Genomic DNA, 23,661 nt, shown 5'->3' with positions numbered 1-23,661 from the left:
ATGCCACAGATATGTTCTGTTATTCAGAGCAAATTGGTTCCTGGAAACAGGCCCGTGTTAAACAGTGTGACAAACACACAATATGTGTTAGATCCGAGGAGAGAAGAAAAAGTAGGTATAGCCACAGCTTACTGGGTAGCATGGCTGATGTGGGCACAGCACTATTTAAGGATGCTAATTTGTCTTTAGGAGAGTTCAAGCAGCTTGCTCAAGCTCATTTTTTATTCCCCACTTAGTTTTACATATTCCTAGAATCTGCAAGATGGAAAATATTAACTGGAGAATGATTTGCCCTCTGCTGTAATATGGTCTATTGAATTCGTTACAACCCTTGATCTGCTTTTTCTTGGCTCAAAATTGAGTCACTAGGATTGCACTTCCAAATTCTTCTGGGTGGCAAAGAATCTGTGGAAAGTAGTTTCTTTTAAAGAGTTCTTTTTTAAAGATACACATTTGGCTTGAATGGTCAAGTAATAAACTAATTCTCCCCCAGCCCTTGTTAAAGTGAAATTGATAAGAGGCTGTAAGATTTTATGGATTGGTTCCTATTCAGTTGGTAAACGGGTTACTTGGCAATTAACAACAGCAGGCAGGACAAACCCACCTACTGCTGTGAAACCTCTGTGAGTGCCATTTCTACTCCCAGCAGTTCTCCATTTACACACCTAGAAATCTGCCCCTCCTCCCACACACCCAAGCACCACTGATCCTTACTACCCAGTCTGTACACACAGCATGCACGATGGACTTAATACAGGTTTCTTGTCCAGTATTACCTAAGTTCTAAAATAAAGATCAGCCACTTGATAGATTCAGGGTTTTTATTAGTTCTTCCATGTGAGCATTACAATTTATAATACATCATATCTAGTTTTACCTCCAGAATGAATCTAATTTAGTACATCATGGTATTAGTAAAAACAAGCCCAGTAAGTGGGCTAAACTTCCAACTAGCATCTTCATATCCTTCAGACAAGGCAAGCTAGAATGTCAATCACTTTACAGACATTTAAGTAGTGTTTCCCAAAAACCACCCGGCCCCGAATTAAACTAGGAAGCGGATACAATTTAAAGCAGGAAAGATTTGGTCATTTCCCTTCCCCCAGCAGATTTTAATTAACAGCTATAGTTTCGCCTCATTACAGTTTTGGAATCTCAATTAAAAATCCTGGAGTCTGTTGGGATGGAATCGCTCGTGCCAGTTGCCCGCTGCAGGGGCACCTCCTTACCGGTAGCCGGGTCCGGGCTGGGTGTAGCCCTGGGGGCCGAAGGGCGGACGGGTGCGGGCGTAGGGGTTGGGCCCGCTGGGCGGGGGGGTCATGGTGCTGCCGGGCGGGGGGGTGAAGCCGGGCCGCGGCTGGAAGGTGCCCGGCGCCGCCTGGGAGCCGCTGTAGGCGGCGGGCTGGGAGGCCTGCGTGGTGTAGGGCTGCGCGGGGTAGCTGCCCGCGGGGTACTGCGGCGGCTGCTGTGCCGGCAGCTGCTGCGGCTGCCCCGGGAAGGCGGCGGCCGGGGCCGGGGCCGCCTGGCTGTAGGCCGGGAACTGCTGAGCTTGCTGCGACGGGGGCTGCTGCTGGCTGTAGCCTGCTGGAAAGGCAGAGAGCAAGGTGGGGTGAGAGGCAGCAAAGAACCGTGGGTGCCTGCAGAAAGGCTTTTTTTTTTTTTTTTAATATTTACAGTGATGAATGCAAAACAACGCAGTAAGCGGAGAAAACGCAAACCAAGAGTGAACTACAAGTTTTCCTGCCTTCCACACATAAGCACATGGCCTGGGTTTTGGTGCACTACCGTGGCAGCACAGCACACTGACAACAGCTAGGATAAAATAGTGACTGACACAGAATAACCAAAAAAACAAAACAAAAAAAAAGAAACATAGTCTTTCACTTCATATCACACGAAAAATAAAGTCTTCACTGGCAAGTAAGGCAAAATACAACCTTTTCCCAAACAAAACCTCCAAATTACTGCCATGAAAATACTCTCGCTGTTTAATATAAGTCATACCTCTGGTTAAATTATAGGGGTTTTCAGTTCTTTAGCATTAAATATGAAAAGACTGTGCAGAACAGAACACTTTAGTACAAAACTTCAATATAAACACGTCACAAAATTGATTTTTCTGCATAAAACCAGCTTCCAAAAGGAATTTCTCTTCTTGAAAACTTTAAAATGGCACAAAGTCCTTTTATGAAGAAATAGCTACTTTTATCCGTCATGAAACACACCTGCAGCTACTTGCAATGAAACCTCTCCAGTGACTGGAATCCTGTCAGCATTAAACACCAGACACACAAATTATTAAAAGTGCACAGCCCTAAACAGAAAGAGTAAGGGTAAGAATGCACTGGAGTAAACTCACCTTGAAACTGGGATCAAAATTTACTCATGAGAGAGTCAAACCTCTGAAGGGTCCATTTTTACTACCATGTATAAATAGCCACACTGTTGCCTAGTAGATCTACAAGAGTGGGAAGAGATCATGCTCTTGGGAGACAAGAGTTCAAAAAGAGACAATACTCACAGGAACAAAAGCAAAACAAAAAAAATCCTATGACTCAACATCTTCAAAGGCTGCTGCCACCTCAAAAAAAAAGACTGTTTCTGATAGATTAGGTTGATTCTGAAAGAACTTATGAGAAACAGAGGCACTCCAATCAGTTTTTGGTGGAGTTTCATTCTTACTTGATGATGGTGGTTAGAATGTAGAACTCACATTGCACTACAGCTTTCAAAGGAACATCTCCAGTAAAATAATGGACTAGATGATTAGAAAGCAGATTAGAACTCTTTTTTTTTTCCACTCAGCTTTTAAGCCTAAAAAATCAGATAGACTCTTCTACTTCCAACAGGCTTGTTACTTCTTCTGAAATTAGACTTCAGCGAGTCTGTCACTGTCTAATTATAAATGTGTGGGTGAGAAATCTGCAGAGAACAAGATACCATTTAGAGACCAAAACCAACCAGCACACAGTGCACAGGAACAAGGGCTGAGGCAACAACCTTTAGTTCAAGTGTTCTGAAGTTCTAATCCAAGCTAAACATCTTTGTAAACTCTGCAAATATTCTCATCTATATAAAAACTGATGCGCTCCCACTGTATATCTTGTGTACCATGACAAGGTCACAATGGCTCTGAGTCACTTAATGGGAGTCTTTTGTTTAATTTAAAAAGATTTTTAAAACAAGAAATGATAAATGCTTTGTATCATTTTCTAGAAGTATTAAGCAACGTGCAATTTCTTATGCAACCTGCTCTTACGTGTTCATCTCTGTACTTTATCTGGATTGTGATTTCTACTATGTTTTATTAGATGCCAGCTGCTTCTAAAGCAAGTAACTGAAAGTTCTGAAGTCCAGTTTATTTTGGGTATACAGCTGTTCAAATATCACTGCACAAAAACCACACTAAAAATCTACTGGCATCTTCACCTGTGGTATCAGCAAAAAAATCAACAACCAAAAAAAAAATCTATCACTTCAAAGTTTCTCTGAAATTTACAGTATTTATAACAGCCAGAGATTTTACTAAATGACAACTACAGTGTTCACACCACTAAATTTTGTACATGGAGATCATTCTAGATGAAGAAAGAGAGGCCATCTTTGGATACCTCCAGTATCTAAGGAAGCTGAACTGGGGTGTTATAGTCACTTGCTACAATCCCATGACTGTGGAAGTTAATCCTGAAGGCTGCTCATACTTCAGGTGATTCCTTTAGCCTGCCCTTCTAATAAGGCATTCTGCTGACTGCTAATGAAGTCTGCTTTTGGTCACAATCAAGTAGGACTGAGATACCAGAACTCTGACTATGCATCAACAACACAGACACCTTCAGTGTTCTCTTACTGGTCACTTTTGAATTGTGCTACTTCCCATAAGGAACACGGGCACCTGGGCAGCTCAGTACCCTGACCTGCCCCACAGGGTCAGGAACCAAAACTGACAGGCTCAGGACCTCAGGGGGTTCTGCAGCCGAACTGCTGTTCGAGAGAGCTGCTTACCTGGGTACTGCACGCCGTACTGCTGCTGGGGCTGAGCCTGCGGCTGCTGGGCAGGGTAACCAGGCTGTTGGTACTGCTGATACATCTGACCTATGGATTAAAAACGTATTTAATTGAAGCCCAGTACCCTACCTGTATTATAAACACACAGCCAACAATATCCTGACAGTTCAAACTCACAGAAACAGACCCTCTCACAACACGTAAAAACCTTTTATAGGAAACCTCAACACAGTGAAGTCTGAGTATGTGTTCTACCCGATTTCCAACTGAAACCAAAGTACAGATTTTAGTTGCTGAACCATGCTGTTCTGAAGGCTAAATGATGTTTGTCTATCTCCCACAGATTTGGTATGTGAGGCTTACTAGTTCACATTTCCAGAGGACGCCAGAAGCTGTGCACCTTAGCGCTACTCTAGTGGGTAACAGACCAGGAATCTTTAAACATCTTCGTAACTGCTCCAGAACTCACACCGTAAATTTAAGTACTTCAAAAGTTAAACATGTCCTCAGATTGTCTGTTTATATTAGGTTTTTAAGGCCATTTCTGCAACAAAGTACTGTAAGCAGAGTGGTACATTATTTATGCTGACCACATTTTCCAGATAAGTCAGCCATCTCTCAGCATCGCCAAGTTTTCTGAAGAGACCCAGGGGTATACACCCGAAGGAAAAATAAAACCATACATTCTTAACCTTGGGTAGTCCAAGGCAATGCTTATTTTCCCCAAATTCACTGTTTTCAATTTCTTGTCCAGAAGAGGCAGAATATTTGTTTAGACAACCTATGGGTTCCGCTTAAGCTTTATGCTTCTGCTGTTTTTCAATTTAGTAACAGGCACAGTCAACGAACAAAACCAATTAACTGCCAAAACTAAAGCTTAGCTGAACTGGAGCAGACATGGAAACTTTACTATTATGAAGTGTTACCGTACTATTATTCATTCTGCAAAGATCAACAAACTGTATAAACAGACCACAGACTCTATCTTCTGAGCTGCACCAAGACAAAAGCAAGTCTGCTCCAAGTCCTCAGAGACCCCTGTGCACACTGCTTTAAAATAACTCCTTATTTCTTCTTTTATCTGCATTTTTTGCAGCTGAAAGGAACAGTATTTTACCTTCACACTAAGGTGTTCATAATACTTTATATTGGTGCAGTCACTCAAAATATTACTTGGTATGCAAATCTTGTGAGACAGTGAGGGTGTTAAACAAAAGATCTGTTTCTCAAACTCAGTTGTTATGGGCAAGTTCTGGGAGAACAACCAGCAGGCTGCCTGTCTCGGGATAATTACCTACAGGCTAACACAGAGACCACACTGGCACCTACTGGAAAGCCCAGGTAAAGGGATATGAAAGAAACAGCATGGAGGTTTACCAAGCTTTCTGAGAAGGCTCGGTGTCTTCAGCAGGATTGAAGCATTAGTGAGGAACAGAGAGGTGTTCCAGTGCCATTCAAGAAAACTTTCTTAATTTACAGTCATGACTGCAGTCAGGGATCCTATGGGTCCTCAAATACACAGAGTTTTCCCCCTCACTGGATTTTTTACTCTGAAAACTAGATGAGCCACAGCATCGGTGTCTGGTTTTGTACTTAGCAGTGCTATTGCAGTCAAGGATCTGCCAGCATTTACCATTGTTCCTGTGCACTGAAAAAGACATTTTAGCCTGACACAGAAAAAAGACCATTTATGTATATTCACACAACAGTCTTTTCCCTAGAAGATCATGAAGTGCTTATGTGAATGAGATTTTACAAGTACTTTCAGCAAAGACTAAAAAAGTGTCCACATCTGTACATAATTGGTTCTCATGTGTTTTCAGAGACTGAATATAGTGGTAGAAAAGCACTGGCAAGCTACAAGAGACAGTGCTGCACTGAAACATTTTTTTGTACTGATCGAATTCAAACTAGTGAATGCTTAAAATTTAGCAAGGGAGGCAAGCCCTTCAGCAGTATCAGCACACAAAAGTGAGGTGACTTGGTATTCACAAATAACAACCCAATAAGCAAATCATAATCATCACAGCATCATTTATTGGCAAAGAATGCCATTAAAAATAATCCCTGATATATGATTGACAGAATGATTGACACATGACTGGCATCACCAGTTTACTTATATCTTCAAAATACTGGGAAGGTGTGTGGGGGAAGCACAGCTTGGGGTGTTTGGGTTTTTTTTAAGCAGTGAACTAATAATTTAAAACTAGTTTCAAAGCAAGAACCTGCTCAGCATCAGCAATGCCATTTATGTGAGCCAAGCCCATTGAAAAGTTTAGAAAAATCACTACATCTACTCTAATACATGAGCCTAGATAATTTCTTTCCCAAGATGAGTTTTATGGAAACAAGTTTTTTTTTCCTTTCCTGGTGTTTGCAGCCATGCAGGATTCCAATCTAGTGCTGCTAGTGCTTTTAAGTGTTTCACTTCTTTGTAACTTCCACACATAAATGCCAAACAGCTATATCCTTAAGCTACAAAGATGTCTCTCACTATGTTAAAACACTTGACTAATTCTTAGGGAAATAAGCAAAAATAAAAAAAATGAAAAGCTGGAGGCAGCAAAAGAAGTGTTCAATAAGCTCCACTGCAACCAACAGTATTCATGCCTGCTTAAATATTATATCTAACTACCAGTTGCTCAATTATTCTGCTCAATCAAAGTATTACTTTTGCCCTTCAGGCAAGACAATCCAAGTGATGTGGATACTGTGAGTACCCTCTCACACGTCTCAGCATTATGTCAGTACAGAAGGCAGTAGAAGGTTGGAACTTGTGCCTACACTAGCACAGAAACAACTTTATATTATTCTTCATTTGGGGGAAGAAATATCAAAGCAAGTTGTTCCATGGACAGTTAAATCCAGAACTGTGTAGGTCTGAAGGCTCGGTGCTCTTACAAAATAGCAATGAAAAAAATTATGCCCAAATGCAGCAAACCTCTGAATAGGTTAATTTTGAGAAGTCAAATAACATGTAAAAGGGCATAGTGCAAACGAACCTGAATACCAGAGTTAAGACTTTGGGCTTTAAAAGGAGAGCCAGCTGAAGCTCTCAAGAGTTACACAGGAACTACTACGCATAAAAGATAGTTACAAGGTTTTACCTGACTAGCACCAAGCAATACATAAAAAAGAAGCAATAAAATAATAGCTCCATTCTGTTAGGTAGAAATGATGAGGAAACAACATTTTTAATTCATAGTAGACAAGTCAACAAACAGTTGAGTGAAAGCTCAACACAGCAACACAGTGTATGATACAAACCAACATCCTGAGACGGCTTTAAAGCACTGAGTATAGAAATCTGTCTTACAGTAAAGTGAGCACAGATTCAAGCAGAAAACAGTACCATAAAAATTCTGGTCATTTACACCACCCACCCTTTCAAATGGAGCCACTGCTCCATCTGCTGTTCCTTCATAGAACAGCATGTAAGAACAGAAGTTCTGCCTGCCAGCACACATAGATTTGTAATTTGGTATTGACTTTGGGTCTACTAACTGAAGTCAGAATCAGACACCATCATTCACATCTTAAACAGCAGGAAAACAGGCTGCCTACCTTCCACCTGCCCTGTCTGTGGCTGCGTGCCGGGGTACGGGGGCTGCTGTGCCTGCACACCAGGGGGGTGGGCTGCAGAAGAGGAGGAAGCGATGCTGTCCGGCGTTCCCGATCGCTCCTCTGCAGGGGCACTGGGTGGTCCTAGAGGAGCAAGAACAAGATACAGTATGTGAAATTAACTGAGAGTTTGAATAAGAAAATCTAATACAAGGCCACTTGCAATGTTTTCAACATTTTTTCCAGCTATCCATAGATCTGTGTCCAAGCTAAGCTAAAATTAAATACATATTTTCACATCTAAAATTTCCTTTGAAAATATTTGCGGGAGAAATTTCCCCCCTGTCTCTAGGTCACTCAGATTTCATCCTTCCGAGGAAACTGACCCATTTGTGAGATAAAACCCTTCATGACAACATATTTTTTCTACAGCTTCAAGTGTTAACCTTGCACATGTACACTGAAGACTTGCTGTTTGGACAGAACATGCACTTATGAACCTATTTTTTCTCATCTGGAGCAAAGGTGAAAGGCTGCACGAAACTATTCAAATGTATTAGTGTTTTACTGTGAACCACAGGGGCTGGGCAACAAAGTGTTTTACCAACAGTCCTATGTCATGTGAACAGAAAACCTTCAAAGAAGGTGCTGATCACACTCGCAGACAGGATATGGCAGGCTTCAATCTAAAAGCAATTGTCTGCTTTGTTAATTCAGAAAATATTCCAGCTGGCACCCAAAGACAGCATGGAAACAGGGAATTCAGATTTTCTCTATGTGAGAACTTCTGAAACATGCATGTGAGCAAGTATAATATACTACAGTTACATGCAAAATATTTCGTTAGAAACAGGGGAGCTTAAACCTGGATCTTTCCAGCTCTTAACTATATGAATGCTGTGAGACACTACTTTCAAATACATGCTTAAAGTTAAGCACAAGTATTAGAACTGCTGCCAATTCACTCACAATTTTAAGAATGCTATATTTACACAATATAAATATGCATCCAACAAGCCCTCAAAAAAATTTTAAGCCATTTTCTACTCCAAGCTAAAACACAATGCTAAAAACATCAAGATTTCAACATTTTGTATACAAAAGTTAGAAAACACAGTTACAACACCTTAACACAGGAAACTGTAGAATTCTGAAAAGAAATATGTCCAAAGTACAAATGCTTTGTTACAAACCAAAATTTGAGTCCTTGATTATGAACAGGTGTAGGTTTTCTCTTCATAAGCCGTATCCTTACCTGACACCTGATCGTCTGTCAGGCCAAACGCTGACATGACGTTCTTGCTGATTTCATCCTGGTTCTTCAGCGGGTCGAAGGCAGACATGCTCGCTGCTATAACTTGAGTGGATGGCTTCACAGTAGCATCAGCAGCAGCAGCCTTTTCTTCCCTACCATCGACAGCATCTACAAAACAGAATGCCCAGTTATTAGCTCTAAAGAACTGAAACACCACGCTCCATATATACTGCACTACAGCAACTTTAAGATTGTATATTTGGGGGGTGGTTAAATGCTGTAACTGTTGAAATGCTCAGCTTAGGGTAACAGTGATGAACCACTGATGTATCTGAATCGGTGATGAATCACAAAGCATAGGTTTCATTGCACAGTTACTTAAAGATACACTAATACTGTGGAGTATCGGTATCATAATATCACTTGGTCTGAAACTCAAAGGCACAAGGCTCCTGCTTTGAACAAATTGTTCTGATACAACTTGCCTACAAAGAATTCAATTAAGAAAATGTGCAGGATAGGTTCCAGTTTATTACAGTGGTTTTTATCAACTGCAGTTTCTGCTTTGTGCTCTACCTTTCTCCATTAATTCTTCCTGATGGGTGAAGTTCATATCACACATATATCTGAATCACTCAGAAACGCCATACCTAACACAGTGCTGTATTTCCTCTTAAAAACCAACAAGTGCAGATAGGATACAGACTGGTCAGTTTTGTTTACACTGTAAGATCACCACACTAACCTCCTTCCAAATAGTTTATAACCAGAATCCATGGTATTCCACCAAAATTAGTAATTGCATATAATGAAGGAACAGGGCTGAACTTTTTTTAAACAACAAAACCAGTAAAATTTCAAAGCGTAAAACACAAAAGCAGCATTTTCTAAAAGGAAGGCTGATGTTCTTGGTTCACTTCTTTACTCAGAGCATGGCACTCCATGACTTTGTGTCATTATTTTCTGTGTCCAACTTACCCAAAACCTGTAGTTAAGCACACAGAAGTACAATGTTTACAGTTGAACAGCCCTAAGCTAGGAGATCAATACCTCAAAACTGAGGTTAAGAATTTCTCTCCTATTTTGCCCTCCCCCAATAATCCTTTCCCACTCCTACCTGCACCCTTCGTGCTGCTTACCCTGAGACAGCTCTGATGCTGGTCTGAGCTCAAAATGTGTGGATTCAATTTCCTAACCTGGCAAAAAAGGTGGATATAATTTTTGCTGAATTCACTTTCTACTGTTTTAGCGAATCAAACTTGCTTAGCAACAGAAGATAAGCACCAGAGCTAGCCCAAAGTAAGCAGTGGGACTACTCAACTGGGAGCAAGAACTCTTCAGCAACAACAAACTATTAATTCAGTTGAAAGACTGCTTGAGACACTGTTGTGGTTTACACGTGTTAGTTAACAGCATTTTCATAAATTGCAACAAAACCTTGGACCCTGAAGTTTTATTCCTAAGTTAGTTTAGTGCTTTAGTCCAGATAACTCGAATGAAAATTCTGCCCATGAAATAACTGAAGCTTTAAAAATTAAATTCTGAGCCATGAAGCAACAATTAAAAATGATCTCAACCGGTATTCAAGCCTCCATTTTTCACTTTGTTAAACAGCACACAACTCTGCAAATCAAACCAAACAACTCTTTGCCAGGCTTCCTACCACTTTCAGGCAGACTGGTGGAAAGCCCTGGTTCCGCTGGCGGTTCTAAACAGTCCAGTAAACGATTGACTTTATTGCGAAGTTCTATCAGCTCCCGGCGCAGGTATTTCACCTGATTAGACTCTAGAGGTCTTGGTTGTCCATTCACTGCAAAACAGCAATTAGATGAACTTAAGACTGCAAGTAACATTTTGACATTCAGTTGAAAATTAAAAAAAAAAAAAAAAATGGAATAACTTCCAACTTCTACTTGCTTGTAGCATCGTCATCCTTTGTGGAGTTTAAAGTGACGAAGTTTAATCAACACAGACTGAACCCATTCTAGAGCTTACTGTTCCATTAATATAATCTCAGTTCAGCAAAATCTACAGTACCAGAGCAAAGTCCACAGTAAGTTTCTATGTTGTTTACTCATTTTCATGAATATATCCTCAATAATACAGTGGTTGTGGGAAGCTGTCCTTTTAGAACTATTGCAGCATACACAACACTGGTGCAATTCATGAACAAGGTCAGTGTCCAAGTTAAAGGTGGTTGCTATTCCTTGGAACTATGTGCTAAGTTACCTATAGTAGCTTGAAAATAAAGAACTATTTTATACAAAGGCCAAAGGATAAATGTTAAAATCTATTCAACTTTAAGCACTTAATGTGAGTTTTTAGTAGTGTACTAGTAACACTGTGAGACAATCACCATCTTCAAATTCTTGTGCATCTGTGAAGAATACTCCACCAATGCTTGAGAGTAGAAGGTAACATGGAAAATAACACTAAGAAAAAAACATTGAGCACATGTATATGTATGTATGCCAAATACTTTGAGCAATCTTATAAAAAGAAACAGTTTCAGTTTCCAAAAATTCAGACATCTCATGAAAAACATCAAGAGAAAATAGATATAATGTATTAATTCCGTGTTTTTAACTTATTGCATTTGTTTTACCTCCTGAGGTGACGAATTGGAAGTTTTTTGTACCTTCCAGTGAAGCTCACTGCTTGAATTTTAATAAACATTACCGTAGAATAAAAAGAAAAATACAATCTTCTGTACTTACCAAACAATGTCAGCTTAAGTATCCTACTGCATTGAATTGCAAAGGAAAGATCTGAGCTATCAAAAATTGTAATAAGATCTCCATCTGAAAAGAACATAAGAAAAAATAAAAAAGTTATATCAAAATAAAAAAAAAGTTAAATTAAAATCAAAGCCTATGACTACTGAACTTTACACTAGGACACAAGTGTTCCTTCATTACTCAAAAATTACTTCCCCTATTTGACTGTGAAGTCACTAGGAAAAAAGTTTATTGTTTTACTGTAAGAATCATTGTGCAGGGAAATCATGCACAGAAGCAGCTCCAAAAGGCATTCTGATATTATCCCTTTGCAAGTTCTACATAGCTCATGCTTTCATGTTTACATACAAGATGAAACACCAGAGTTGAGTTCACAAAGTCCAGAAAGAACGATGCTGCCAGTCAGAACTTATATGCCTACTCCAAGGGGCTCCAAAACTGTGCTGTTCATGAACAGATGGGAGACTCAGATAGATGGCACAAGCTGATCCCAACTCAATTTTTAAAAAACAAGACACACAAAGAAGGGAAAATTTCAAGTGACACTTCCTCAGGTTACATTCAGAACACTGAGGTGCAAGATTATTATCATTCTCTTGTTGAAAAACAAAAGTTCCTATGCAAAGTGAATAATAAATATACCTATCAGCTTTAACACACAAATAGTAATGAAGATGTCAGAGTAGTCAGAAGAAAACTTTTCTCTCCAACAGGAATTTGACACAATTCTTAGGCATTAATTTCTTGCATGTCAGATTTCAGAGGAACTCCCACCCCAACGTATCCTAATGAATTTGCACATTGCCATCAGTCACAGGAACTATATTAGAACTGTATGGCATCATTTATTCTTAAGATACACAGGGCTCTGCACAAAGCACCGAACACCCTCAATCCTATTAATACAGAAAAGAGATACCAAGTTCCCACTAAGTCTGGTCTCTCACAATTTTTAATCTGAGTCAAGACAACTCACAACATCTTTGCTTACTCAACAAAATCACAAATAAGACTATTCTCTTTGGCAGGACAGATTTTCTACTGTTCTAACATATTTAACAAATTAATAGCTTAAATGAGCCCAAACTGAGCAGTGCAAAGGAAAGAGTGGGAGTGCATTATCAGGAAAATGTGTACGGGCAGAAGGAATAGCAGGATCACTTCCGCCCAGAACGGTTTGATGACGGGAACTGAGTGAAGTTCATCTTGTGCAGTTTCACCCTGAAAAGCAACAGCCTTATACAACAACACAGAGATTGGAACAAAGTTGAATCCAGGCTACCAGCGGTCCTCTCCAAAACACTGTTACGAGGAGGCTCTGTGGACAGACACAGAAATACGCTTTTCATTACAGATTACTGCCTAAAAACCCTGAGTGTGCACAAATTCCTTACGCGTTGGTGACAAAGGGCAAACTGAACACAAGTTATGGCTGAAGTTTTTAAATAAATTAATGCTTCAGTACAAATAGTCATAAAACACATGACAGCATGTAGGAAACATCTCAAAATTTGAAGTATTACATATTCTAATTTTTTCATACCCGACTACAAGTAACACCACTCCAATGGAAGGTTTGCTCGAGTACAGTACTATTAATAGCACCTAACAATGCCTGTCAGTCTTCAAAGAAGTTGCTTTCTAACAAAACAAAATTACCAATACTAATAAACTGACGGCATATAAAATAATTTTCAAGTTTTCCTGAAAGAAATATTGCTGACTCCAAAGGTTTTTTTTTATATCCTATGTCCTGTTTGTGCTTTCACAATCTCAAAAGACATCAGTCGATAGCAATATCAGTCATGGATTCTCTGAGTAGACACTGGAAAGCCTCCAGAAATGAAGGCTCCAAAACCCCACTAGGCAACCTGCTCCAGTGACACACTGCCCTCCTGGCCAAAACTCACACTCAACCTCTCAAACTGCAGTTTATGGTTGCTGCCATCTGGTGTATGAAAATAGTTCAGATTCAATGGTCTTTGCAACTCCCACTCAGCTGGAGGCTGCTGTTAGCTCTGCCCTCAGTCTCCTCTTCAGCACAGTGAACAAGCTCAGTTCCCTCCCTTGCTCCCTGAAGGCCACCTGCCCAAAGCCCCTCACTGTCCTCACCACACCCTGCCCAACCCTCTCCAGCTTTTCCAAGTCTTTCTTTCCTGGCAGCAAAAGAGAGCACAGATCTCCTGGTGCAGCCTCACCAGTGCCAGGAAGGGGAGGATCACAGTGTCCCCATTTGCCACTGTGATCCACAACAAGAGAGACAATCAGACCCCAACCTTTCATAAACAGATTTCTTTCTTTGGCATTAAGGGAGGGTGAGATGTACCTTCCCTCCAACTCAAACACTTCCTCCAGCTTTTCAGTGATACCAAAATCCACTGGTGTCTTAACACAAAGCCCTTCTATTCCTTATTCTGCTGGTAACACGCTAAATGATAATTAGTTCTCTTGGCAATCCATAACATTGGCATACCATCCTATGATGCTTGTCTGTCATACCAGCCAATGCTCAGATTCACTGCCTGAGCAAAGATGCATGTTCTAAATAGTCTATCTGCATAGTGAAATAAAAATGTACAACATGGTTTACATGGATTAATGTCACCCAAAAGAACTGGGATCATTCCAGCTTATTCTCCCTCACCTACTTTAACCTTTGTGTCGAAGGCATTAATAACGATAATCAAATTTTCTGTTTTAAATTGTTAACAGAAAAAAAAGGCTGAGAAGCACAAGTACAGAATCTTGTTAGATGCATAAAGTCAGTTCTGTGATTCCTATTGACAGCCACTGACAGTTATAATCCAAGTACAGCATATGCTAGGATTCTATGGCTTGACATATACCTTATGAAAAGTCTGACAATTGAAGTATATTAGATTTAGCAAATAGACTTTTCATCTTAAGGAATGTCAATGAAGCTTAATTCCTGTTCCCATAACATAAATAGGATTACACAATGTTTATTTTCTACTGGAAAGTAAAACAGACTTTTTCTCTAGCCATGCTATTTTAAGAACTTACCTTTCTTGTTTTTACAAGGGACATAGCTTTCCCTCTCTACAATTTCCCATCTATGCTAAATATTCCCTGCTATGCCAATTATAATTTTTTTTAATCTTTCATATAAACTAGTGACTCCTGTAACTAACCATTGGACTGCAAAGTATTTTAGCATCATCCTGCATCACCATGATGAATTCCAATTTTTATTACGTTAGAAATTAGAAGAAATTAGAAATGTTTAAGACATTAGAAATCTGCCTCATTCCTTGGCCTTGCCAGATATCCTTCCTTATCTACTATGCTTTGTCACCTACTGGCTTTATCTACCCCTATATTTATTTATTTATCCCATTTTTCAAAAAAACCCTGTATCGAATATAGTTTTCCTTCATTTTGGTAAATTTACCAAAGGCAGATATTACTGACTAAGCACATAACCTTGAATAAATCCAGTAGGAGTTAATAAACCATTATTGGCTCTGACACAAAGACACCAACTTCTACTATAAAGTAATGAAGAACAAGAGCAAAAAGGCCAACCCCACATTACACAGTCCAGTTTTAAATTCAAGCATAACTTCAAAAAAAACAGTAAAGTTTCTATTATCAGCTCTATAGGGGTTTTTTAGCATATGTAACTCAATAACATGGTGTGCTTAAGATGTAGTTTTACTCCTTGATTCATACAAATTCACTGCTGGCAGTCCTCATCAGTTTGTTTGGGGTTGGGGTTTTTCTGCTGACATTGGGGTTTACTACATGTTCAAGAACTTTAAGTAGGACATGAAAACTGTTTCACATCTCACAGAGCAATTTCCTTAGCTCAGGAGTTTGAAGGACACGCAGTTTGAACATAAAACTTGACTTCACAAGGCAGTATTCAAACTGAAACTTCTTTTGTCTGGTAATAAATAAAAGCATCACATAACCTAAATATAACTCAGGAATATGCAATCTGACTAACTCAGTCCACAAATCCAGAGACAGAAGGAAGGACTGGGCTTTAAAGATTCCTAACTTCTTCAATTACATAAAAGTACATATATGTATTATTTTTATATATATACATACATATATAGGTTTGAAAAAAACCCAAAATGTATTAGATTCAAGGATCCTGACAATTTGATGAAGATATTAAGCCATTGCATTTTATAGAAATTTTAAGCAGAAAATCCCTTATCCAGGCCTGCTGATCACTAGCTTCATGTGCTACAGTAACAAGAAATCAAGCCAGGAGGGATAGATGAAGCATTCTTCTGCATGCTCAAAGAGTGTGCACATCAACACTGAGAAGACACAGATGGAAGCTGTAGAAGTAGTGGAAATCCTGAAGGTATCTCCTTATAACAGTGTTATGAAGGTATCTCCTCATAACTAGTGTTTCTCCAGGTATCTGGAGGGATACACAATAAAACAGAAATAGCTAAAGTGTATATATTCCAATCCATCTAATGACTGAAAGAGATTTAAGGAAGAATCACAGCTTCATTGAAACGAAGTCAAGAATACCACCATTTTTATACGACAAGCAAACTGAAGCCTTGATGATTTGCAACTTCCTCTTACATTAGCAACATTTACATGTTTTTAGTAGTGATAATTAGCTAGGATAACATACACTGAAGTTTCACATCACAGAGGAGCAGTAGTACATTCTGTGTGGTGGGCTGACCCTCGCTGGATGCCAGGTACCCACCAAAGCCACTCTATCACTTCCCTCTGCAACTGGACAGGGGAGAGAAAATATAACGAAAGGACAAGATATGAAATAATAAAGACAGGGAGAGATCACAAATCAATTACCATCAGGGGTAAAAGAGACTCAACTTGGGGAAATAAATTTAATTTATTACCAGTCAAAATCAGAGTAGGATAGTAAGAAGTAAAACACCCTTTTCCCAACCCTCCCTCCTTCCTGGGCTCTACCTCTTCCCCCGCCAGCAGCACAGGGAGACAGGGAGTGAAGGTTACGGTTTCTGCCTCTGCTCAGGGAGAAGAGTCCTTCCCCTGCTCCAGTGTGGGATCCCTCCCACAGGAGACAGTCCTCCATAAACTTCTCCAGTGTGAGTCCATCCTGTGGGCAACAGTTCTTCACGAACTGCTCCAGCATGAGTCGCTTTTCCATAGGGTGCAGTCCTTCAAGAACAGCCTGCTCCAACATGGGTTCCCCACAGGGTCTCAAGTCCTACCAGGAAAACTTGCTCTAGCATGGGCTCCTTTCTCCACAGGTCCACAGTTCCCTGCCAGGAGCCTGGTCCATCATAGGCTTCCCACAGATTCACAGCTTCCTTTCCCATGTCCACCTGCCCCAGCATGGGGCTCCTCCATGGGCTGCAGGTGGGTCTCTGCACTCCTGTGGACCTCCACGTGCTGCAGGGGCACAGCTGTTCCGTCATGGTCTGCACCATGGGCTGCAGGGGAATCTCTGCTCCGGTGCCTGGAGCACCTCCTGCCCCTCCTTCTGCACTGACCTTGGTGTCTGCAGAGTTGTTCCTCTCACATATTCTCACTCCACTCTTCTCTGGCTCCAATTACATTTGCACCATAACATTTTTTTTCCTTCTTAAATACGTTATCACAGAGGCATTACTATCATTCCTGATTGGCTCAGCCCTGGCCAACGGCATGTCCTCCTGGAGCCAGCTTCCAACACTGTAGCCACCTCTGTAGCCCTCCCATTACCAAAACCTGGCCATGCAAACCCAATACAATTCTGAGACAAAGAAAGCTAGAATTAAAAGTAGAAGGTCTCTAGACTGTAAGAGACAACCAGAGAATGAAACCATAATTACTGTCTGCATCATACACCATTACCTTACTCAAAATAAGACAGACATAGTAGCATACACAAAAACCCCAGAGGACTATACTTAAAGAACAGGTAAGAATGCAAAAAAAAGGGACTATTAGCTTTAACTTAATGAAAAAGCATCCATCAATCTCCTTTCACCTTTCTCACTCCAGAAAGAAAAAAAAAAATCATATGATAATAGGAAAAACTAAACCATCACAAATCCACTGAGCTCCCTCCCACTAGAGATTAAGACAGAAAATATTAGCCCTTCGCTGCTTATCAATTTTGATAAGCAGCATCTCAAAAGCTTCATGAACTTGAAAAAACTGTCTCAGGGTCATTCAAAGTGAAATTTTACTGCCTAGATATATGAACAAAAGTTAGTTGACATTCTAGGTACCACATACAACTAGTTTCCTAGTGCCATCAAGAAAAACAAACCTGAATGCTTCAGTAACACAGCACCTTTGACTATGCAACAGCATAATTATCAGCCTTGATCTAAGAGACTTTGCATTTTATCACTTCATTCTGAGTTTCATTTTATGAACACTATTCCTCTGTCCCAAATTAAGTAACTTACCCATGCCCCACTATGACATTCAAAGAGGAAAAATCCTCCAAGCACAACTGTCTCTCTATTCACCTCAAATAGGGTCCTTTTCATTCTGTGGAAGCCCTTCTTTCTTAAGGTTGTGTTTGCTCAACACTAATGAACAATATATTCCTTGAAACAATCAGTGTCCAACAGATTCAAATGGTCAGAGGAAAGATTACTTTTAATACGCGTTTCAGGTTAAATTAAAACTTTTTTCTAATCTTTATGGATGGAGAAAAACGTAATCAAGAATTATTACCAAATAGATCAAGTTTTTAAAGTCTTATAAGAGCTTGCATTAGGTCATACATGTTTATTCTTCAATCACCTTCAAACCCACTCAAAAAAATGGTTAAATGACTGAACAGAAGAGAAAACCTGCAACAGCATCAACTCTCTGCAACAGCAAAAGATGAACTTTCAGAGACAAAAATGAAGGAAATATTTCAGAAAAAAAATAGAGGGAATGCTGTTAAGGGAGTATAACAAGGGATACAGCTTCTATTGCCTGATAAAAAAGATTTCACAAGAAATCACTTTCCTTTGCCCATGATACTGGACAATTCTGAAAGGTGAATTTCAAAGCTTCTGTCCATAGAGAAATCATATCACAGTAACTGTAATTAAACCTCAACAGCAGTAATTAAACCTTACCTTCATCTTTATATTTTATTGTGACTTCATCATTGCTCAGAAGTTTTCCTCTAAAAACTCTTTGCATCATTAGCACCAATTCATCATAGGTGATATCTTCATTGTGAATAGGGATTCTCCTAATATCTTCCCCAAGCTGAGCTTTGATGATCAGCTTCCCGCTTAAATCCAGCTGCCCATTCATGGTGGATTCTTTGTTGCCTGCTGACCTGTTAGCAACAAAACATTAAAAACATTTCAGAAAACTAAACTGTTATTTAGATCTATCTGATGACAGTTCTGAAGCTTTACATTATCACTTTACTTGATTATTTTTACATGCCCTGTAATTATGGTAATGGACAAAGGGCTTTTTTTTTTTTCATTAAAGAAAAGACTGCTAGAACAAGTAACTTATTTCAAAGATTATAGGTTGTAAGTTGGCTTTACTAAGGGGATCAAGCTGAATCAGGTATTATTTCTTGAACAAATAAATGAAGAGCTAAACATTTGGTTTATGATATGGATGATCAGAACTCACTGAGGGTTTCTCGTCAGAAAGGAAGATACACAATTTTTCATTTTTAAAGATTTTGACTGAGATATTTTAACCAAGATTTTAGACTTAAAAGCTGCTCAACAGACCACACATCAACTATTCATTGGGCTAGACTCATGGTCAGAACACTTGGTTACTCTCAGTGTTTTAAGAGGTAGACAACTGCTCTAACCTAAAGGAAGTGAAACAAAGCCATCTTGTGTCCCAGCAGCACACTGCATATACTTCAGAGTTACACCCTTAGCAGTTCATATGAGACAATTTAAAAACTGTCACTTTGTATGAGGCATCTCTCATTTAAAAGCACAAAAGTCTTATATTTAAAAACCAGAAGCTACAGTAAAGTTATGAGAAGAGGAATGGGGAAAAAAAAAAAAAAAGAGATCCAGGTAGTTACCCAAATGTCCCCTCCTTGTTTCAGTGTTCTGGACAGTGCCAAAACAATAGATCTGGAATGAGGAGCAATTAAAGAAGCAGTTATCTTAACATCTGAAGTGCAATTACTGAAGATGTTAAAAAGGAAGCAGCCCTATACATCAAAATTACGATTTCTAAAGCCACATATAGGCAAACCTACTGTTTATTCTCTTGTGCAAAAAGATTTCTTCTTAGAGATATCCAGGTATTTCTCTCTTACTTTTAAGGATGTTATAACAGAGTGTCTTATGAGAAAAATGAATTTCGCTTTGGTCAGTCTATTTTTACAGTACTGCATTGAAAATTAATTCTCTCCTACCAGAGAAACAAGACACTCAGCTAAAGCCTTTAATACATAACTCCTTGATGCACATATACATATATATATAACTCTACTATTTCAATGGCAATGTTTTGATGGTATCTCTAGATTGCAATTAAATTTCTAGGGGTTTTGGTAATTAACTTAACATAAAGCAAAGATTTCATGCAAATCCCTTTGTTTAGCCCCAAAAGATACAAGCAATTACTGAACAAAACTCACTCTCCTCATCACACCTAACAGGAGGTAGGTGGACACAGTCTAATTGCAGAGAAGGGGGACCTGCAATTAACACAGCCACGTTGCTGCTGAGGCACTGTGATGAAAAAGTGAAGTTTATAATACTGTTAATGCTCACCAATACATTATTCATGTTTTGCAGCATAGGAGTCTTGACTGCAGGCACATCAACCCAGTCTAATTAACTTTAAATGAGTTTTAAAAGCATAGAGTTTTGCACACGATGGTTGGTTGCTGGGATTTTTTTTAATTTAAGTATTAAAAAATAAAACAGTATTGATCCACAGGTTTCCTTTCACCTCCTTCCCATAAACAGAAAGCTATCGTTACCTTGCGTGTCTTACTGATGCTGGATTATTGGACAGTTAGGATAAGCCGCCATGCACCACCAGTGCCACAAAACAGTAAGCTGCAGCAGAAAAAAAAAGACATTTATAGTCACACTTTCTTAGAATTATACAACTCACAGCAATTTTTCACTTTAGAACATCTTAAAAAATATAGCAAACTAAAAAAAATCCTTGTTTTATCTATAATGTAACAATCAGATCTGCACTTTCGCATATTGTAGAATTTGAAGTTCAGCTTAAACAAATCTTGAACAAGAGTTTTAATTTCACAATAGAAGTAAATTTTTTCTAGATTTTGTTAACTGCACATAGAAATTCCCAACAGTAATGTGTTCCTTTCCAGATCACTCCTCTTCCCCAACGGTCTCCTTCCATGTGTATGGCACCCATCTTAAAGACACAGGTTAAGCTAAAGAAAATAAACTTTGACTGATTAAACAGTACAAAAACTGAGAAGCCTATCTTTCAGCTTAAGGCTGAGGCCTCTGTGGCGTTAAGCAATGTGTCTGCAAAGACAGACCAGATAGCACTACGGTAGACTACCAAGAGGGAAAGAGGAGTAATGCCACCATCCCACAGGAAGAGCCACCCAACTGGGCAAGAAGGAAATGCATCAGAAATGTACAACCACTTAAAAATACAATCTGCCCTCATTTCTGCTTAAGACTGTGCTTATTGTGCTGGAAAGCCTACATCATATTTATGCAGCCCACCTGATTATTACAGAAGTGCTTAATGCCCTGAGCTCCAACACAATGATTTAGTGTACACAGACCAGTCCTGGGGAACATCACTGGCTCCTCCCTCCCACCCCATGGGCGTACCCTGCCCAGCACTCTTCTCTCTTGCCCACACAGCCAATTTCAAGCATCCATAATCTGATTTTTAGATGATTCACTGCTAACCAGAGAGAAAAAGTAGGTTCCCTTCATCCACATAAAACTGGGCTTTCCAGCTCTCCTCTTTCAGCTCAACTGGAAGCAAACTGGAGCAGAGAGGCACGAGACATCCAGGATGGAGGCAGAGAGCAAGCAAACCCGAGAACATGCACAGCCCCTCTCTGGTTCTCAAAGGCTGGCAGCTGGTCACCTCACCCAGGGTATGAAATGCTCACCTTTGAAAAGGGTTGTACCTGCTCCTGACAGGGAGGGGATAAGACTGTTGTGACATACTAAGCGGGTGGACAGGAAGAGGCTACTTTTCTGATGCCTCACTCATGTTTTATGAAATGAGTAATACATGAAGACAGTGCCCCTTTCACCCCAGACTTGCTACAGCTCCAGGTAAATTTACTGTAATGGACAAATACAGGATACAGACAATGCATCTACGAGTGGTTTAACTTAAGAGTTCATTTAGCTACCACCTTGTGTTGTTTAAACATCAGAGCTGGGCTCTGGTTTTGCCTCTTCAGCATTATAGTGTAAGCTACTTAGAAACTATCAACAGTAAGAACTGAACCTCATCTGTAATTCCTGAAGATACACCTTTTGGTGGACACACCTGAGCTCCTGTGGCCTTTCAACAGATTGAACACATCTTTGTGCAGGTAAATGAGCCGCACATGCTTTATTTACCAGCCTCACTCACAAAAATCTGCTACCAACAACTATGAAAAGGTGGCAGGAAAGCATTTAACTGCACTTTTTTTTGTCCAGCTGTTCTCCATTCTGCTTGAAGGTGTCCAGGTTTTAAGAGACTGATTTTAAACACCTCAGCTGCTTGCAGTTGTTGCAGAAAACTATGTGAAATGTTCAAATTACTGAATTACACAGCACTCAAGCTTTCTCTCCTCACTGTGACACAGCTGAACGATGACTCCACTGAGAGAGTTTTTCAGTGAAGACATCCCGAATGTACACTAATGAGCTTTTTAAGAGAATCAGTCAGTGTCTACTTTCCTCAGGGGGAAAAAAAAAATAATTAACAAAACATTTTGTCTTCACGTTTAAGATTCAAGATTGCTTTCCATAAGAATCACACTGACATCTTTCTAACCTTCCTGGTGTACCAGAGTAGATGTTTTCTCCCCTCCTGGCTCACTTTCTATTCACATCATGCACGAATCCAGACGGTGCTTGTGGACAAGGACTGTCCTATCTAAGCCAGTCCCTCCAGGATCCCCTCTAAAACTAGCATATCGTAACCATGTTGTATTTCACTACCCTTTTAGCACAGCAATAAAGAAAAACAACCTTGCCCAGGAAAGGGAAGGACAGGTATTCCTGCTTTGCTTGAAAAAAGAGGGGTAAGGAACAGAAGGAAGGACAAGGAGTACTGCCTCTCAAACCCCAACCGAGAGAGCCACGAGAGTCTTCCCGATGCAGCGCGGGGGGTGAGGTGGGGGAGCAGAAAGGAGAAGAGCTCTTTTCGGGTTTCTCTAGTTCCCAAGAGGGGAGTAGAAATCACAGCCATTCCCTGCCGGGCAGCGAGGAACCGGTGACTTCTCCGGCCCCCAAGGGGAAGCGGCTTGGTGACCCAGGGAGCAGTCCCTGCGGAGGGAGGGACGGAGGGATCCCGGACTCCCCGGGCCGCGGAGGCCGCGGGGCGGCTCCCGCCGCCCTCAGCCGTGGCGGGGGGCGCGCGAGGGGTCTCCCGGCCCCTCCGCCAGGGGCCGCGTCGCCCCCGGCCCCGGGGAACGATGGCGGGGGGGGCGGGCTCACCCCCAGCCCGCGGCCGCCCCTCCTTCCATCCCTCCCGCCGCCTCCACACACGGAGGCAGCCCCGCTCTCTTACTGTGGCCTCTCCGCGGTGCTGCCGCTAGAACGCCCCGCGCAGCCTCGTCCGAGCCCAGGCCCGGCCGCGGCCGCCGCCGCCCGTACGTGGCAGGGCAGAGAGAAGGGGTCGGAGCCACGGCCGGGCCTGCGCGAGCCGCGCGCCTGCGCGCCCCGCCGCACGGTGCTCCGCCCACCTGGGGCCAACATGGCGCGCCCCGGCCAATATGGCGGCCGCCGTCATTTCCCGCGGTGCCACCTCAGCGCCGCCCCGTACGGGTTTCCTCCAACAGAGGGGTTATTTCGAAATACGAGCCTTAGGCCCGCATAGGACTGGCGGTGCTGAAAAGCACAACGGGCCATAAAACTCCCCTGTAGTTGTCAGGCGCCGCCACCCTCGCACGGGAGCCTGTTCATTCTCGAATAGTCACTTCCAGGCGTTCGCTGCTATTCACACGCGCAC

At 40.9% G+C, this 23,661-nt stretch overlaps 1 protein-coding gene across 4 annotated transcripts; it reads right to left on the bottom strand.

The window, feature by feature from the left end:
- Window positions 1-806: 806 nt before the first annotated feature.
- Window positions 807-23,347, bottom strand: TFG (trafficking from ER to golgi regulator). Of its 4 annotated transcripts, none has more exons than XM_032677840.1 (9): window positions 23,221-23,347; window positions 20,465-20,543; window positions 18,618-18,826; window positions 11,542-11,625; window positions 10,488-10,634; window positions 8,825-8,992; window positions 7,573-7,713; window positions 4,003-4,092; window positions 807-1,584 (listed from the first exon to the last, which is right to left on the bottom strand). In XM_032677840.1, exons 3-9 carry the CDS (start codon window positions 18,799-18,801, stop codon window positions 1,226-1,228), a joined length of 1,173 nt encoding a protein of 390 aa, XP_032533731.1. In that variant the 5' UTR covers window positions 18,802-18,826; window positions 20,465-20,543; window positions 23,221-23,347; the 3' UTR covers window positions 807-1,225. The 4 variants fall into 4 exon arrangements, with proteins under 4 accessions (XP_032533731.1, XP_032533733.1, XP_032533734.1 ...); XM_032677842.1 differs by having other exon boundaries at window positions 807-1,581; XM_032677843.1 differs by lacking the exon at window positions 4,003-4,092.
- Between the last annotated feature and the right edge of the window lie 314 nt (window positions 23,348-23,661).

This window comes from Chiroxiphia lanceolata, chromosome 2, assembly GCF_009829145.1.
Source record: "Chiroxiphia lanceolata isolate bChiLan1 chromosome 2, bChiLan1.pri, whole genome shotgun sequence".
Taxonomy (NCBI): domain Eukaryota; kingdom Metazoa; phylum Chordata; class Aves; order Passeriformes; family Pipridae; genus Chiroxiphia; species Chiroxiphia lanceolata.
This window is presented reverse-complemented; position numbering and strand designations above follow the sequence as displayed.

Bases quoted from the DNA above. Each gene is read 5' to 3' on its own strand.
- TFG (XM_032677840.1), bottom strand. From the start codon at position 18,801: ATGAATGGGCAGCTGGATTTAAGCGGGAAGCTGATCATCAAAGCTCAG. The intron at 11,626-18,617 runs GTAAGGTTTAAT...TGTTCTTTTCAG, and splicing joins AATAAAATATAAAGATGAAG to ATGGAGATCTTATTACAATT. The intron at 8,993-10,487 runs GTAGGAAGCCTG...TCTGTTTTGTAG, and splicing joins CACCAGTCTGCCTGAAAGTG to ATGCTGTCGATGGTAGGGAA.